Genomic DNA, 19,026 nt, shown 5'->3' on the forward strand with positions numbered 1-19,026 from the left:
ACATCAGCTACAAAGTTAATTATCAAAGTTAAAGCAGTAACTTATAAGCTGTAATCAAATTTCTGATAAACCCATATACTAAGGTGTGAACATACAGTCATGTCTATAAATATTGGGACATCGACACAATTCTAATCTTTTTGGCTCTATACACCACCACAATGGATTTGAAATGAAACTGAACAAGATGTACTTTAACTGCAGACTTTCAGCTTTAATTTTAGGGTATTTACATCCAAATCAGGTGAACGGTGTAGGAATTACAACAGTTTTTATATGTGCCTCCCACTTTTTAAGGGACCAAAAGTAATGGGACAATTGGTTGCTCAGCTGTTCCATGGCCAGGTGTGTGTTATTACCTCATTATCCCATTTACAAGGAGCAGGTAAAAGGTCCAGAGTTCATTTCAAGTGTGCTATTTGCATTTGGAATCTGTTGCAGTCAACTCTCAATATGAGATCCAAAGAGCTGTCACTATCAGTGAAGCAAGCCATCATTAGGCTGAAAAAACAAAACAAACCCATCAGAGAGATAGCAAAAACATTAGGTGTGGCCAAATCAACAGTTTGGAACATCCTTAAAAAGAAAGAACGCACCGGTGAGCTCAGCAACACCAAAAGACCCGGAAGACCACTGAAAACAACTGTGGTAGATGACAGAAGAATTCTTTCCCTGGTGAAGAAAACACCCTTCACAACAGTTGGCCAGATCAAGAACACTCTCCAGGAGGTAGGTGTATGTGTGTCAAAGTCAACAATCAAGAGAAGACTTCACCAGAGTGAATACAGAGAGTTCATCACAAGATGTAAACTATTGGTGAGCCTCAAAAACAGGAAGGCCAGATTGGAGTTTGCCAAACAACATCCAAAAAAGTCTTCATAGTTCTGGAACAACATCCTATGGACAGATGAGACCAACTTGTACCAGAGTGATGGGAAGAGAAGAGTATGGAGAAAGAAAGGAACTGCTCGTGATCCAAAGCATGTACCACCTCATCAGTGAAGCATGGTGTTGGTAGTGTCATGGCGTGGGCATGTATGGCTGCCAATGGAACTGGTTCTCTTGTATTTATTGATGATGTGACTACTGACAAAAGCAGCAGGATGAATTCTGAAGTGTTTTGGGCAATATTATCTGCTCATATTCAGCAAAATGCTTCAGAACTCATTGGACGGCGCTTCACAGTGCAGATGGACAATGACCCGAAGCATACAGCGAAAGCAACCAAAGAGTTTTTTAAGGGAACAGATGTGGAATGTTATGCAATGGCCAAGTCAATCACCTGACCTGAATCCTGCATGCATTTCACTTGCTGAAGACAAAACTGAAGGAAAAATGCCCCATAAACAAGCAGGAACTGAAGACAGTTGCAGTAGAGGGCTGGAATAGCATCACCAGGGATAAAACCCAGTGTCTGGTGATGTCTATGCGTTCCAGACTTCAGGCTGTAATTGACTGCAAAGGATTTGCAACCAAGTATTAAAAGTGAAAGTTTGATGGATAATTGTTAATCTGTCCCATTACTTTTGGTCCCTTAAAAAGTGGCACATATACAAACCGTTGTAATTCCTACACCGTTCACCTGAATTGGATGTAAATACCCACAAATTAAAGCTGAATGTCTGCAGTTAAAGCACATCTTGTTCATTTAATTTCAAATCCATTGTGGTGGTGTATAGAGCCAAAAAGATTAGAATTGTGTCGATGTCCCAATATTTTTGGACCTGACTGTATCTAAGGAGAAAGATACAACCATCTCCAGAGGGTCCAGTCCCATGAGCAACATTTATAATACTTCCCCAATTCTAGGTGATAGCTAGTTTGACTTTCTACATTTATACAGACAAAAGATCATGCTTTGTGTGGAGACCAAATACAGTATTTAGAAATCTGTTCCCCTGCCTTGTGGGTAATTTTCACAAAGGAAAGTATTAAGCTTTATTTCTTTTAGCTATTCTCTGATCGAAGGTTGAGAGATCTATTTTCTGGTTATGAATACATTAACCACAAAAGAATTCTAACCACTGCAGTTAGTGTGGCTTTCCAGGACAGAGGTGTGTAGATATCACAGGATACAAATAGATTTTTATGCCTTTGTCCAAGTATCTCACAAGTTTGAAACATCTGCAAAGAAGAAGCAATATGTACACATTTGTTACGGCAAGAGTCCTCTCATAGACTAACGATGCATAGTCTATAGATAGATATACAATATAATCTATGCAGAAAGAAAGTTGTGTAAAGTTGTTTGGAGATAGTGACACAAACAATAGTTATTGCAATATCCCCCCCCCCCCTGAAGTTCTTCCAAAATATCACTCAGATCCTTCTACCATCTTTACTTGCGCTGCAAAGAATATTTAATTAGATAGTATAAATATTAAATTTACCCTTTAGACTTGTCTGCCTTGACAAGTTTATCTATTATAAGGTTTGCATAAAGATAGAGGACTTGAATTTGGAGGGCCAAAAAAATGTTGATGTGAACTGTGGAGGATGTCCCCAAAATAAGGCAAGCTGAGGGCAAAGGACACCAGTATTGCCCATAAGCTCCCTGCAGCTGTCCATTTTTACATTACTTACTTGTGGAGGTGACCATCTAATTGACGGAACGGGACTTTGTTTTCTCATGTCAGAACTGTCACAATGATGGCTGGTGGAAGAATATTCGAAAATTCGATAGAGAGGTGCAAAAAAAGAACAGATTCACAGAATGGATGAAGTAGAAGCAGGAGAATGCATGCACTACTTCTTCTAGGACACAGCTCCCTCTCAAGCAAGGAAAGTAGTGAGCAGCTCAATAGTGACAAACTCTCACTCCAGATCTCATGAGGCCAGTAATCAGAGGAACAGTGTCTTAGATGGTCTCCCTCTGTAGATATACTTTCAGGCTAAGGATACAGGAAACACAAAATGAAAAATATATAATAATTCTTGTGAGATTTCCTTGCCTCAACACTCAGAAGCAAAAAAAGAACAAAAAAAAGAACAAGGTTTTGGTCACTCTTACCCCTCAGAATGTGAAAGTGTTCGCATACAAGGCTCTCGCTGAATCTACTATACTTTATCATATTATTTCATGTGGCACTTACTAGATTAACTTTAACAAAGGGCTTAGTGCTAATGATATGATTTCATAAAGAATGCTATCAGAAGCACAAGCTGTGCACTGTTTGGGTACTCTCAACTACTTGTCATTCAAGTTCCTGACTGCTTAGCTGATTTTAATTGTATCACTTTCAGGATTTATTATATTTGAAGCATTACCTCCAGCTTCATGTACAAGCATTTATTGTTGGGATTCTTGACGTCTCAAGTGTTATCCTTGGAGGAAGACGTACAGTATACTTTTTTTTCTTTCTTTTTTTTTTAACAGTTTCTCATATTTTTGTATTTAGGGCAGTTATTGGCACAGGGAATTTGTAAATCAGTTGACTAGGACAGCAAAGTAACATAGAATTACAAAGATGTAAGGTATTTAATGCATACACCTTTTCTTATATTTATCCTTTGCTGGCAACCACTGATCAACAGTGATTGATCTGCAGGGATATGGGGCTGCTGGGAGGAATTACAAGATGCTGTAATTTAATTAACATGTAGCTCTTGTTAGATAGTTGATTCACTTTGTTTGCAGCTCTGTATGTAAAGCAGACCTCATTCTACCCCCAGCAGAATGGAGCACCATTTCCAAAAACAGCCTTGTTCGTATTTATATATCTATTCTTTTTTTTTATATTTGCAATGTAAAAGTCTGGCTGTACAATTCAAATGTGTGTGTGTGGTGGTGGGGGGGAGGGAGCAAGCTCACCTACAAAAAGGTTGGGAGCAGAAGTCGAGTTGCCTTCTGGGTTCCATTGTCAGGACCTGCTCACTAGCCATTCACTTCCCCTGCTAAGGAGCATTTAGTATGGAGGAGAAAAGGGGACTTTACCCCCCCCCCCCCAATTTTTTTACACTACACATGCTCTCCACTCCAACAACAAAGAACCAACAAGCAAACAACTTGGCTGCCTGTGGCTATACTTCAGCTTACTGTCTCCTGGGCCCATACCATATCTGTGTTGTGTCTTCTCCCATTCTAACCTGGCGTCTTCTGTTTTTAAGTTAAATGTGGTGTGCTGGAGAAGGGAACAAGTTATAGCGCCCATTGGCTGAGAAGGCAGTGGGATATGGAGCATCTGTAGCTATAGTAATCTCACAAGTCCCTCTCTCCTATTAATGCTGGGTGTTGCTACAGTGGGGAAAATAATTATTTGATCCCCTGCAGATTTTGTAAGTTTACCACTTACGAAGAAATGAAGGGTCTATAGTTTTTATCACATGTGTGTTTTACATGATAAAGAAAGAATATGACAATTAACCAAAACATACCGCCAAGGCAACATAGGAGTGGCTCAAGAAGGAGCACATTAAGGTCATGGAGTGGCCTAGCCAGTCTCCAGACCTTAATCCTATAGAAAATTTATGGAGGGAGCTGAAACTTCAAGTTACTAAGCAACAGCCAAGAAACGTTAAGGAATTAGAGAAGATCTGTAAAGAGGACTGTACCAAAATCCCTCCTTAAATGTGTGCAAACCTGGTCACTAACTACAAGAAACGTCTTACCTCTGTGCTTGTCAACAAGGGTTTCTCCACCAAGTACTAAGTCATGTTTTGCTTGGGGATCAAATAGTTATTTTACTCAGTGAACTGCAACTTAATTTATAGCATTTGTTTGATGTGTTTTATCTGGCTTTTTGGTTGATATTTTTTCTCTATCATTTAAAATACACCTATGATAAAAATTATAGACCCTCAATTTTTTTTGTAAGTGGGCAAACGTACAAAATCTGCAGGGGACCAAATAATTATTTTCCCCACTATATATATATATATATATATATATATATATATATATATATATATATATTATTTGTTTTGCAAATAAATATTTAATACATGACAGTAGGTTGGAAGAGCACTTTGGGCTATCAAAAGAGCAGTAGCATAAACAAAAATAAAATCCCCATTTTTCAATGGGGAAAAAAGAAAATCCCCAAAAGTCCCCTTTTTTAACTCACAGCTACTTGTTTACTTGGTAAATTTTAAATATGATAGGTGTCTTTCTTGGTAAAAAAAAAAATGTGTATATATATATACAGTGTAAGGCTCTTCGCTTCTGCATCTACTGGCAGTGGATACTGACAGAATCTATAATATTTTGAACACTTCTTTCCCTCTTTGGATTTTCACTGAAGGGAGCAAAAAAGAAAAAAAAAAACAGGACTTTTTAACAATTGTTTGTACATTAAAAAACAGTTGGCAGTCCTGCCAAGCAGAATATTTCCTGGTCCAAATGAACAGCCTGCAGCATGGTTACCAATCAATCAGCATCTTCAGCTATGCCCAACTATTCAGGAAGCAACTGAACTAGAAAGTAATAGATTGACCTTGTCTGTGAAGAGTTTGACAGAGCTGTCTAAATCACAATAGTGATAAACAGTATTGCAGATTTTTGGCAAGTAAAACAACTACATATATTTAGGTCTACCTTGCATTTAGCTATTAGTCTGCAGTTCCATTTTAATTTGAGTTCTTTGTAATTCTCCTAAATTCACCCCATCAAGCTTACAGTACTGGGAGTGTACTTCTGGAAACCTGAACTGTGTAACTTCTTTGTTTTGTCCAAAATGTCACTTTTTGTAAAAAAAAAAAAAAAAAAAGGCATACAGACTCAGAACAGAATCATATATAGTTTTTTTCTGACTTAAAAAAAAAAAAAAAAATTGAAAGAGATTTTCTTTTTAAAAGCCTTGTTACACCATAAAAGCCCTCTAATAACAGTAAGAGAAAGTGAAAGTAAACTCAACTCCACCTGGGGAAACGGAGTGGCAAATAGGGCCTGGCCTATCTAATTCTATAACTTGAAACTGGAAAATGTACCAAGGTCAATAAACAATAACCCAGCATTAGCAGTCACATTGAGATTTCTACAAAAGGTTTCCACATACAGTGAGGGGAAAAAGTATTTGATCCCTGCTGATTTTGTACATTTGCCCACTGACAAATGATCAGCCTATACTTTTAATAGTAGATTTATTTTAACAGTGAGAGACAGAATAACAACAACAATATCCAGAAAATGCTTTTCAAAAAAGTTATAAATTGATTTGCATTTAAATGAGTCAAATAAGTATTTGATCCCTTATCAATCAGCAAGATTTCTGGCTCCCAGGTGTCTTCCATACAGGTAAAGGGAGTGCCCCTAATCTCAGCTTGTTACCTGTATAAAAGACACCTGTCAACAGAAGCAATCAATCAATCAATCAGATTCCAATCTCTCCACCATGACCAAGACCAAAGAGCTGTCCAAAAATGTCAGGGACAAGATTGTAGACCTACACAAGGCTGGAATAGGCTACAAAACCTTCGCCAAGCAGCTTGGTGAGAGGGTGACAACAGTTGGTGCGATTTTTCGCAGGTGGAAGAAACACAAAATAACTATCAATCTCCCTTGGGGCTCCATGTAAGATCTCACCTCGTGGAGTTTCAATGATCATGAGAACAGTGAGGAATCAGCTCAAAACTACATGGGAGAGTCACCAAGAGAACAACTGGTTACACACTGCCGTAAAGGACTGAAATCCTGCAGCACCCGCAAAGTTCCCCTGCTCAAGAAAGCACATGTACAGTTCCGTATGAAGTTTGCTAACAAACATCTGAATGATTCAGAGGAGAACTGGGGAAAGTGTTGTGGTCAGAGGAGACCAAAATCGAGCTCTTTGGCATCAACTCAACTCGCCGTGTTTGGAGGAGAAGGAATTCTGCCTATGACCCCAAGAACACCATCCCCACCGTCAAACATGGAAGTGGAAACATTATGCTTTTAGGGTGTTTTTCTGCTAAGGGGACAGGACAACTTCACTGCATCAAAGGGATGATGGACCGGGCCATGTACCGTCAAATCTTGGGTGAGACCTCCTTCCCTCAGCCAGGGCATTGAAAATGGGTCATTGATTGGTATCCAGCATGACAATGACCCAAAACACACGGTCAAGGCAACAAAGGAGTGGCTCAAGAAGAAGCACATTAAGGTCCTGGAGTGGCCTAGCCAGTCTGCATACCTTAATCCAATAGAAAATATGTGAAGGTTCGAGTTACCAAACGTCAGCCTCAAAACCTTAATGACTTGGAGAGGATCTGCAAAGAGGAGTGGGACAAAATCCCTTCTGAGATGTGTGCAAACCTGATGGCCAATTACAAGAAATGTCTGACCTCTGTGATTGCCAACAAGGGTTTTGCCACCAAGTACTAAGTCGTGTTTTGTGAAGGGGTCAAATACTTATTTCAATCATTAAAATGCCAATCAATTTATAACTTTTTTGAAATGCAGTTTTCTGGATTTTCTGTTGTTGTTCTGTCTCTCACTGTTAAAATAAACCTACCATTAAAATTATAGACTGATCATTTCTTTGTCAGTGGGCAAATGTACAAAATCAGGAGGGGAACAAATACTTTCTTCCCTCACTGTAGAGGCTTTAGAGCAGGAATCTCAAACTGGTGGCCCTCCAGCTGTTGCAGAACCACAATTCCCATGAGGCATTGCAAGGCTGACGGTTACAAGCATGACTCCCATAGACAGAGGCATGATGGGACATGTACTTCCTCAACAGCTGGAGGGCCGCTAGTTTGAGACCCCTGCTTTAGAGAGAGACAGGAAGACTGTAGTACAAGTGTTTGGGATACAGGAGAGGGATTCCCAATCAAGGATTCCCAAGTGAATAGATTACCAACAACATAGAATAGGGTGAATTGTACACTATATGTCAGGACCAGGATCTAAATCTACAACCACTGCTGAATCCAGAAATGGCTCTTCTTGCTGAGCCACCTGAGATGCTGGACAGCTCCCCATCTGATCCTCTGACCAATCTTGCCTTGTCTCCTGTTTCTGGTGAATGTTGAACTCTTTCCTCCTTCCATGAACTTCCTGATTTAAGCCATGTCTCTGCACTTTCTGTTTGCCAGATTATTGTGCTCTCTCCAGCTGATATGGTCATTTGCGTTCCTGCAGCTGTCCTTATCTGCACTACCGCTCCTTACCAACCTTTGGCTCGTTCTTTGACTTCGCTTAATCCCAACCTGCAACCACTTGTCACGGACTTTTGGTTTGTTTACGGACTATGCTTCTGCTTGATCACTAAAAGCTACTGGACCCTGGCTTGCTCACCTCCTGTTGAGGTGATCCTGAGGACCCTGACCTGGTACTAACACATAGCAAAGCTCATCTCCACCATCAGGAGCTCTGGTGAATGCTGGTAAGTGCTTAAAACCAACACCTCGGGTGAGCCCGCATCATCCAGAGGGGTGACCTGCTTGTTTACTTATCCTGATGGTCGGTGGGAGCCTCTCTACTGCTATAGTAGCTTTTGGTGTGTATGAGCTAGGCTGCCAATGTAATGCTGTGTACACACAACCGGACTTTTCGACCGCACTGGTCCGATGGAACTAATTCGTCGGACAATCCGACTGTGTGTGGGCTCGAGTCCGGTCAAAAAATCAGTTCGTCTGTATGCTAGTCCAACGAAAAAAAAAGGTTGCAAGGGCAGCTATTGGCTACTGGCTATGAACGTCCTCATTCTAGTCCCTTCGTACGTCATCACGTTCAGACTTTCGAACGGACTTTAGTCCGTTCGTTCGAAAGTCCGTTGGAAAGACCGTGGGACCTTTGATGCTGAAAAGTCTGCTCGTGTGTACACGGCATAAGAGTTTAATACATGCTATACTTCTGTAGGTGACTATATGTACTGGCATTATCTGTCTTAAACACTTTGATCTGCCATCATGTTTCTCCAGGGAATGGGCTTGATTACTTTTAGCTCAGGTTGGGTAATGTTGTACATTATGAGCAGTGCAGTGGTATGCCCTTTGTGGAGAACAGCTTGGCAATGTTTGTACAAACTAATGGAGCAAAATACTTTCTAGCGTGTACAAAGTACATTTTTGATTTAATATTTTAATTAAACATAAAGCATGCTTATGCAGATCTCTGCATGTGAAATATGCTTGTTGTCTGGCTGTGATCCAGATCCTCTTGCTTCAATACCTGCAACAAGCATGCAACTTTTCTCTGATTTTTCAGATCTGCATACTTGTTCATGGTTGATGCCTCAAAGTACTGAAGCCAGATTGGCAGCATGTCACCAGGCATTAGCTGATTTCAAATTTGGACAACAATGGGAGCCCCTGTATTTCTCTCATCTTGTTTTCTTATATGAAACAGACAAACATGACTTTGATGTGTATATTTATTAATTGTGCTGTGTTACAATATATGCACCATTCATTTTCAGACATTAAAAGTTGTGGTATTAATCTGTTTATGTATCTGAAACAAAAGGAATCCAGGGATGCTTGCTAGCTTTATTAGAATGAAGCTTTTGTACTGGCACATTGAAATGGAAATTCCAATCTTCTTTTGGCATTCATAAGCCCAGATATTTCTTAGCATCGTTAAATATTTGTACATATAATTTCATCAGTTCACTCTGCTGCATCCTGTTTGTTTTTTATGGCTTATGCTGTCACGGCATTTGAAAATATAGTTTTACCATTTGTTTTTCTGTTTTTTTGCAGAGTACTGGGAAATCAGAACTACCAGCAGTCCTCAATCAGTTATACCCTATGATTAAGTCTTATAATGAAAGAAATTCTGATGACTATGATATAGAGGACATTCTTGTCCTTTTGGTCTATATCTACTCTGTGACTGGAGAGATCCAGCAGAATAATGAGTTGGAAGTCATGGAAAGGGAAGTAAAGAAAGTTCTCATCCAGAGTTTATGTGATGAGCCCAAGCTGAGCCCTCTGCTACAGAATATAACAGGTTAGTCAATTATATAAACATTATAAAGAATATTGACAAAATAACTTTTTTTCAATGGAACTTCCATTACAGATGATGATGTTATATGGTATACTATCTGTGTAAAGAGCAATGGTGGTCAATATTTTGGGGGGGGCGGCAAGCCAACGCCAAACCCCCCCAGGAGACGGACGGGAATGCAGCGATTCCCCCCCCCCCTTCCTCGCGGGAGATGGACGGGAATGCGGCGGCTATCAGAGGCCTTCTTACCTTAGGAAGGAGGCAGATCAAGCAGACATGGACTACAGCCCCTCACTCCAGGGCCATCGCTTCTCCTCCAGGCCGAACAGGAAGTGGGTCCTGACTGAGACCCGATTGGCCAGGAGTCCCAAGACTCCCTGGCCAATCGGGTCTCAGGAACTGCTTCCTGATTGGCTGGGAGGAGAATCAGGAAGACAATAGCGAATTGGCTATTGTCAAACAAGTCCACCCTTTTTTAAAGCCAATTAGAGTGTCTAATCGTGTGCTTCAAACAAAAAACCTCTATTGGAATCCATGCGTCTGGCACCCCCCGCATATAGATTAGACGGGCCGCACGCATGGACAGGGTGGTAAAGAGGATCATAGTAAGCAACAGGTTCATGTTAGCATAAAACTTCCAAACTCCCCAACCTATTCTAAACTAAACCCCTCTCACCCAGGTACCTACCTACCCTTTTCCTACAGCTGCAGTCTCTCATGTTGTTTACAGCCTTGCTGTAGAAATTCTGTTCTATGCTGCCTGTACCTTTCTGTTGATTCAAATGAAATTATACCCTTGCAGTCAGGATTCATTCAAGTCTATAGGAAGTCAATACCCAACGAAACTTTATCTTCATCATTTCTTTCTGATGTCCCTTTTGCCTTGTGGCCTATTTTTTGCATTATAGTATGTAAATTTTACTAGAAACTCTGTGTGGCATTTTGTCACTGGATAAAACGAAGGTCTTAAAATGTCTCTGGTAGACAGAAAATATCCAGTTCATTGTATTTTTTTTATAGGTAAGACTAAGTTTTTAAGTTCTTCAGGACACTTCTTCATGTTGCACAAAGTAAATATAAAACTAATATATTTATAATGTCTTTACCAATGGTTGGATATTTCAATAACCATGTTTAGAAAAATGGTGGTTTAGGATGTTCGTCGTGTTAAACAGATTCTGACCTTAATATTGTTGATCCAGAAAGTAAAACTTCAGCGATGAAACTGTCAACAGTTTATACATGTTCTCATTAGCAGTCTGCTTAATTCTATGAATCCATTATTGCATTTATTCATAAAATCCACATTTCAAGTAGATCTATACTTTGCCTATGTAGTGCAAAATAATAAGTAGTTTCTTCTGATATTTATACTTCCTTTCACTCCTCCGTCACTCTACTACCCTACTGAAGCAGTAGGCCACTCTGGCACCCAGTGCAGCATCATGAGATGAAAAGGAGTCATATGCTTTCCTATATTTAGAAGTCACAGGTATTTCACATTTTTCCAGTAAACAGAGTGAAAGAGAAGGTACATGGTCAAAAGTATAAATTCATTCTAATTTTAATTTTGCTGAGACCATGAACATTTCAATTGGCATAAAATTCCAAATCCTAAATTTTTTTGATTGACCCCTAGTATACTTATTGCGTATAATGCACTTCACCTGCGCTCGCAATACTTTAAAAACAAGTAAAGTAAAGGCAGCTAGCACATTTCGCTGGTACTGAAGCAACTGAAAAGTAAGATATAAGTACAGTGCTTTTACATAAAAACATAGAAAAAGTACATATGAATTCACCATTAAGTTTAGAGTTCAAGATCCAACGAGTGCAGTTCCACACAGAAAAGTGCTGTAAGATGTCCTCCACCAATAGCAAAGCGCTCACTGACCCTTACCCTATGCGATGGTCCACTCAACATAAAGCGGCACACTTTGGGCCCCTTAGTACCAATTGAGCATCCTTTAAATGCCATGGCCTACCTGAGTATTGTTGCTGACCATGTCCAACCCTTTATGACTACAGTGTACCCATCTTCTAATGGCTACTTCCAGCAGGATAATGCACCATGTCACAAAGCTCACATCATCTCACCACTGGTTTCTTGAACATGGCAATGAGTTCACTGTTCTCCAAAGGCCTACACCAGGGATATGCAATTAGCGGACCTCTAGCTGTAGCAGAACTACAAGTCCCATGAGGCATAGCAAGACTCTGACAGCCACAAGCATGGCACCCAGAGGCAGAGGCATGATGGGACTTGTAGTTTTGCAACAGCTGGAGGTCCGCTAATTGCATATCCCTGGCCTACACAGTCACCAAATCTGAATCCAATAGAGCACCTTTGTGATGTGGTGGAATGGAAGATTCGCATCATGGATGTGCAGCCTACAAATTTGCAGCAACTGCGTGATGCTATCATGTCACTATTGACCAACAAGATTTCCAACACGACGAATTAGGGCAGTTCTGAAGGCAAAAGGAGGTCCAACCCGGTATTAGCAAGGTGTACCTAGTAATAAAGTGGCCGAAAAAGGTACTTATATACAGAAATAAAAGAGACAATGTAAACTAGAAAAGCTACAATTTCTGGGGAAATTGTGTGAAGTGTTCTTGCCTCCACCTACAGTAGTCTAAAACTGGAGTGGGCGGAGTAACTGGGTGGAGTGGCTTGAGTAACTGTTGTGTGGTTGGAGTGGCTGGAGTAACTGTGAAAAGTGTTAAAAAGCTTAATATTTTAAAAAGTATAAATAGTAGTAAAAAAGTTGAAGAAGTCCCATCATTAGCTGAAAGAGCTGAACATTTTTTTTCAAAAAAGATTTTTTTTCAAAAATTATTATTGTTTTTTTTTTTTTAATTATTTTTTTCAAAAATTATTATTTTTTTTTATTTATTTTTTTCATAGGGTGGTCATAATGTTTTGGCTGATCATGTTGTGGTCATAATGTTTTGGCTAATCATGTTGTGGTCATAAATGATTTGGCTGATAATGGGGTGGTCATAAATTATTTGGCTGATCATGGGGTGGTCATAATGTTTTGGCTGATCATGAGGCAGTCATAATGTTTTGGCTGATCATGGGGTGGTCACAATGTTTTGGCTGATCATGGGGTTGTCAGCTTTTGTCACCTCCCATTCTACATTTCCTCATTCTACATTTCGCCAGAATAATAATATATATGTGAGATAACAGTAAGTGGTCTTGCTATGCAAGAACACTTAATTAAACAATGTGTGTTTAGTGTCACTTTAATTATCCTTTATTACACTTTGTTTCATTTATGAAATGTGATTGACTTGGATACAATGTATAAGATTGTACTACTTGAGTTCTGAAGCTTTTTTCGGTTGCAAGATAAGGATGTTTTGATAAAAAAGCTTGTATTTAATATGATTGCAGTGCTATTAGCCTATTGATATATTAGAATATTATTGTGGAATGTGTAGACATTTAGAAACATTATAAGGCTGGGTTCACACTGGTATGACAGACGCTCTGACATTGGGAGCTCATGTCGCATGACGTGTGAAAATCAATGTTTCCCTATGGGAGCCATCTTAACTGGTCCGACACAAGTCAGTCCGACATTGAAAATGCTCCCTGCACCACTTCAGCCCATTGATTATCACTGACATCAGATCAAAGTCGGATCGGTGTCTTAACTGACCCAACTTTGGCATGCGACTTGTGCTCTGAGGATCTTTGTCAACATTTCAGCGGGGCTTGGCTTGTAATCAGTAAGCCAGATTTCGATAAGCCCCCGGCCCACAGACCCCGACAAACAACAGCCAGGGTTGTCGGGAAGAGGCCCTTGTCATCAACATGGGGACAAGGTGCTTTGGGGTGTGGGGATGCAGGGCCCCCCTTGCCCCAAAGCATCCACCCCCCCATGTTGAGGGCATGCAGCCTGGTACGGTTCAGGGGGGGGGGGGGCGTTCGCTCATCCCCTTCCCCTTACACCTTATAATTTATATGCTAATTGTGCTGTAAACTAGTGGTAAAAAAGAGGTTATGGATATACAGTTGGCCACATGGGCAATAATGCTTTTGTTTTGGGTTTGTGATAGAAATAAGACCTGCAAATACTTTGTCTAAGGAAGGCCCTACAGTGATTCTACAGGCATTAGGTGCACTCAATGGGACTTAAAACAGAATGAATCTTCCAAGTTAGTTTAATCCATGTCAACATTTCAGCGGGGCTTGGCTTGTAATCAGTAAGCCATAGTACCCAATTAGCTTCTATTTTTATAACTTTAGTTTGTTCAGTTAGGCTTTGAAAATAAACAATAGAAGCTTACTGGTTACCATGCACAACTGCTCTAGATTCTGTCTGTTCCAGTTTGAATCAATTCTCTTAATAGTCCTTGTTTTACAAAAAAAACCTTTAACCACTAGGCGTCCGCGCTATAGCCGAAAGACGGCTACAGCGCGGACGCTAATTGCCGGGAGGCCATCCCTTGGACGGCCTCCTGTTTACTACCGCGTTGCGCGCTCCCGCGGGCGCGCATCGGGGAAGTTCTGTGCTGCCCGTGTCCCTTGGACACAGCCAGTCACAGATCGCTGAAAACGGCCAATCCTAACGGCCGTTTTCAGCGCGATCGGCGGTGCCAATGAGAGATGATCTCATATGTAAACATATGAGATCATCTCTCATCGCCAGTGTTCTGCGGCTCTCCCTCCTTACACAGAGACAGCGTGTGAGGAGGTAGAGCGAAAAAAGTGTTCCCACTGCCATCTGTCCCTGTCATCATGTCCCTGCTGTCATGTCCCTGCCATCTGTCCCTGCTGTCATGTCCCTGCCATCTGTCCCTGCTGTCATGTCCCTGCCATCTGTCATGTCCCTGCCATCTGTCCCCACTGCCATCTGTCGCCACTGCCATCTGTCATCAGTGCCACATAGTGCCATCTGTCATCAGTGCCACCTGTCAGTGTCACGTGCCATCTGTCATCAGTGTCACGTGTCATCAGTGCCACGTATCAGTGCCATCTGTCATCAGTGTCATCAGTGCCACGTATTAGTGCCATCTGTCATCAGTGCCACATATTGGTGCCATCTGTCATCAGTGCCACATATTAGTGCCATCTGTCATCAGTGCCACGTGTCATCAGTGCCACATATTAGTGCCATCTGTCATCAGTGCCACGTGTCATCAGTGCCACATATTAGTGCCATTTGTCATCAGTGTTACATGTCATCAGTGCCACGTATTAGTGCCATCTGTCAGTGCCACGTATTAGTGCCATCTGTCATCAGTGCCACATCAGTGTCAGTGCCACGTATCAGTGCCATCTGTCATCAGTGCCACGTCAGTGTCACATGTCATTGTCCTGGTGCTCCAGTGCCTTCAAAAGTGTAATAGGTAATCAACAAGTTAGATGTGTAATTTATGCTCCTAGAACACCTGATGGTGCTCCCTGCATGTTGGGCCTCTCTATGTGGCCAGGCTGTGACAAAGTCCCACACATGTGGTATCGTAATACTCAGGAGGAGTAGCAGAATGTATTTTGGGGTGTTATTTGTGGTATATACATGCCATGTGAGAGAAATAACTTATTACAATGACAATTTTGTGGGGAAAAAAAAAATCTTCATTTTGCAAACAATTGTGGGAAAAAATGACAACATCAAAAACCTCACCATGCATCTTACTAAATACCTTGGAATGTCTACTTTCAAAAAAGGGGTCATTTGGGAGGTATTTGTACTGTCCTGACATGTTCGGGTCTCAAGAAATGAGATAGGTCACCAGCACATCAGGTGTGATCAATTTTTTATGATTTGCACCATAGTTTGTAGATTCTCTAACTTTCACAAAGACCAAATAATATACACTAATTTTGGTTATTTTTACCAAACATATGTAGCAGAAAAATTAATAATTTGCAAAATTTTATCACATAAACGAAGAAAAATGCGTTTTTTTTCTAAATTTTCGGTCTTTTTTCATTTATAGCACAAAAAATAAAAAGCCCAGAGGTGATCAAATACCACCAAAAGAAAGCTGTATTTGTATGAAAAAAAGGACACAAAATTCATTTGGGTACAGTATTACATGACTGAGTAATTGTCATTCAAAGTGTGAGAGCGCTGAAAGCTGAAAATTGGTCTGGGCAGGAGGGGGGTTTAAGTGCCCAGTTGTCAAGTGGTTAATACATGAGAATGAGATTTCCAAAAACACGCCCTATTGGAAATCCAATTTCAGGTACCTCTTAGCTGCTGCATGTTGAGAAGCTGGGGTACCCACTACTTAGCAAATCACATATGTTACCAGCTTGGCTAAACGTACATCATCATAGTTATTTGTTTTTGCTCGAGCATCACGCAGCAAATTAAGTGAGAGTACACATTGACTGTTTGACCTGGATCGTAGGTGCAGTTATGTGATAGCATGTATGCATTACTTTTATAAATTTGTCCCACTAAATTCTGTAAACAAAGGTGAAATCAGAAATCCCCAAGATTAAGCTCGGGGGTGGGTTGAGCAAAACACGGTGGGGGCGTGGCCTGGCAGGAGCCCAGCCTGAGGTTGTCTCTTCCATCACATCACACACATGGATGTGTGGCATCTGGGATTCCTTCTCCCCTCTCTTCAGTGAAATCAGAAATAGCTGTATATGTAAAATGGGCACTAGAGCTCCACCTGCATTATTTCATATTTACTGTACAGGAATTTTTTCATGCCCGCTCTACTACTATACATTCACTTTTTCAGAGTCTTGAAAAAGTATTCATACCCCTTGAAATGTTCCACATTTTGTTATGTTACAACCAAAAATTTAAAGGTATTTTATTGGGATTTTATGTGATAGACCAACACAAAGTGGCACATAATAGTGAAGTGGAAGGAAAATGATACATGGCTTTCCAAATTTTTTATAAATAAATATTTGACAAGTGTGGCGTGCATTTGTAGAACCACCTTTTGCTGCAATTAGAGCTGCAAGCATTTTTGGGTATGTCTTTATTAGCATTGAACATCTAGAGAGTGAAATTTTTGCCCATTCTTCTTTGCAAAATAGCTCAAGCTCTGTCAGATTGGATGGAGAGTGTCTGTGAACAGCAATTTTCAAGCCTTGCTACAGATTCTCAATTGGATTTAGGTCTGGACTTTGACTGGGCCATTCTAACACATGAATATGCTTTGATCTAAACCAGGGGTCTCCAAACTTTCTAAACAAAGGAACAGTTTACTGTCCTTCAAACTTTAGGGGGGCCGGACTGTGGCCAGTGGTACTTTTTCAAGGCACTGTAATTAGGTCTCTTCTAAGACACTTTTTGTAGAGTTTATTTAATCCTTTGGGTTCTTATTTCTAAACAAGATTTTCCTATTTCTGTGTTCTGCTTTCTCTTTTTTCCCCCCTGAGCCAGTTTGCCGCTCCTAAATTGGTGATCAGTCACTGTCAGCTGATTGCAGGAAGCCAATAGAATATTGCCCATCGTTGTCCTTCTCCTGGTTATATCGGTTCACTGCTCTCTTACAATACTCAAGAGATTTTGCAAACGTTGTTTCCTGACACGTCATTTATTATAAGTTGCCTGCTTTACCTTTCTTAAACATCATTTCATTCTTCTTATTTTTTTTTTAGTGAATGGAGATTCATACTATGTAAAATTTCTCTTCTATAATATATTGTGAAAGTTTTACTTCTTCCAGAACTTTGATGCATTACGTCAACCACTCACTGATGTGCTTGATGGGTTTTAAACACAATGATCCTTGCTTAAGTTGATACATGTCTTTTTGACGCATCTGGAATTTTACTTAAACCCTCTTAAAATTAATACAATCTCTCTTGCCTGGTGATTCTCAAGGGTAGAGTTTAGGCTCAAGCTGTGGATTTATTTCTTTTGTTTCTCTTTCTTCAAAAAATAAATTGTAAAACAATTCTTTACCTGTAATCATAACCTCTACATTTCCTGTAAGCAGATTTAAAGGGACAGTAACAAACTAGTTTTAACTTTTAATGGACAAAAAGTGCAGTTCTATAAAGTGCTGTGGTCAAGTTATAAAAAGAGAATGAAAGGATTTATACATTATGCTTCTAGAGCTGCTTAGTTGCTGTACTTTGTATGATTTGGGGTGGCTATAATTAACCCCATCCTGTCTATTTTGCTGTTTGGGTAAAAACGTATCTGTTTAGAAATGTTCTAGAACACGGTTACCAGTGCTTAGCTTGCTATTTCATCTGAACATTTTACAGAGTGTAAAGGGCCCATCTTTCCTTCTGCTCAGTGACAGCACAAGAGGAGGATTGTCTATGTGCATGAGCCACCTCTGTTTTGGTGAAGTCGTAAATGAAACAGAGGTGGGCTGTAGAACTACGTATAGAACATAGGTTCTCAACCTTTATATGACCAGGGCCCAGTAAATACTAAAAAAACTTCCATGCCCCATCAATAAAATTTTCAGAGAGCTTTCATGCCCCAAAAGTACAAAAAAAATTTTATATCTATAGAATAATAATATGGAAATGCAAAATATGTATATATACTCATCGGCCACTTTTATTTGATACACCTTGCTAGAACCGTGTTGGACCCCCTCTTGTCTTCAGAACTGCCTTAATTCTTCATGGCATAGATTCAACAAGGTGTTAGAAACATTCCTCAGAGATTTTGGTCCATATTGACATGATAGCATCACACAGTTTTTGCAGATTTGACAGTTACACATTCATTAATCGAATGTCCCATTCCACCGCATCTCAAAAGTTCTCTATTGGATTCAGATCTGGTGACTGTGGAGGCCATTGGTGTACAGTAAACTCATTGTCATGTTCATGAAACCAGTTTGAGATGATTTGAGCTTTGTGAAATGGTGCATTATCCTGCTGGAAGTAGCCATCAGAAGATAGTAGTTATAAAGGGATGGACATGGTCAGCAACCGTACACAGGTAGCCATGGCGTTTAAACGATGCTCAATGGGTACTAAGAGGCCCAAAATGTGCCAAGAAAATATCCCCTACACCATTACACCACCACCACCAGCCTGAACTGTTGATACAAGACAGGATGGATCCATGCTTTCATGTTGTTTATGTCACAGCTGAAATTGAGACTCATTGGACCAGGCAATGTTTTTCCAATCTTCTATTGTCCAATTTTGGTGAGCCTGTGCGAATTGTAGCCTCAGTTTCCTGTACTTATCTGAC

General features: G+C 40.3%; 1 protein-coding gene across 2 annotated transcripts in view; it reads left to right on the plus strand.

Moving 5' to 3' along the window:
• SCFD2 (sec1 family domain containing 2) overlaps window positions 1–19,026 on the plus strand; it is a 725,068-nt gene that overhangs the window by 288,646 nt on the left and 417,396 nt on the right. For both annotated transcript variants that reach the window (XM_073608450.1, XM_073608448.1), the window contains exon 5: window positions 9,619–9,868. In XM_073608450.1, the coding sequence (XP_073464551.1) occupies window positions 9,619–9,868 (250 nt within the window). The remainder of the gene's footprint in view (window positions 1–9,618; window positions 9,869–19,026) is intronic.

The sequence above is a fragment of the Aquarana catesbeiana genome, linkage group LG01 (genome assembly GCF_042186555.1).
Source record: "Aquarana catesbeiana isolate 2022-GZ linkage group LG01, ASM4218655v1, whole genome shotgun sequence".
Taxonomy (NCBI): domain Eukaryota; kingdom Metazoa; phylum Chordata; class Amphibia; order Anura; family Ranidae; genus Aquarana; species Aquarana catesbeiana.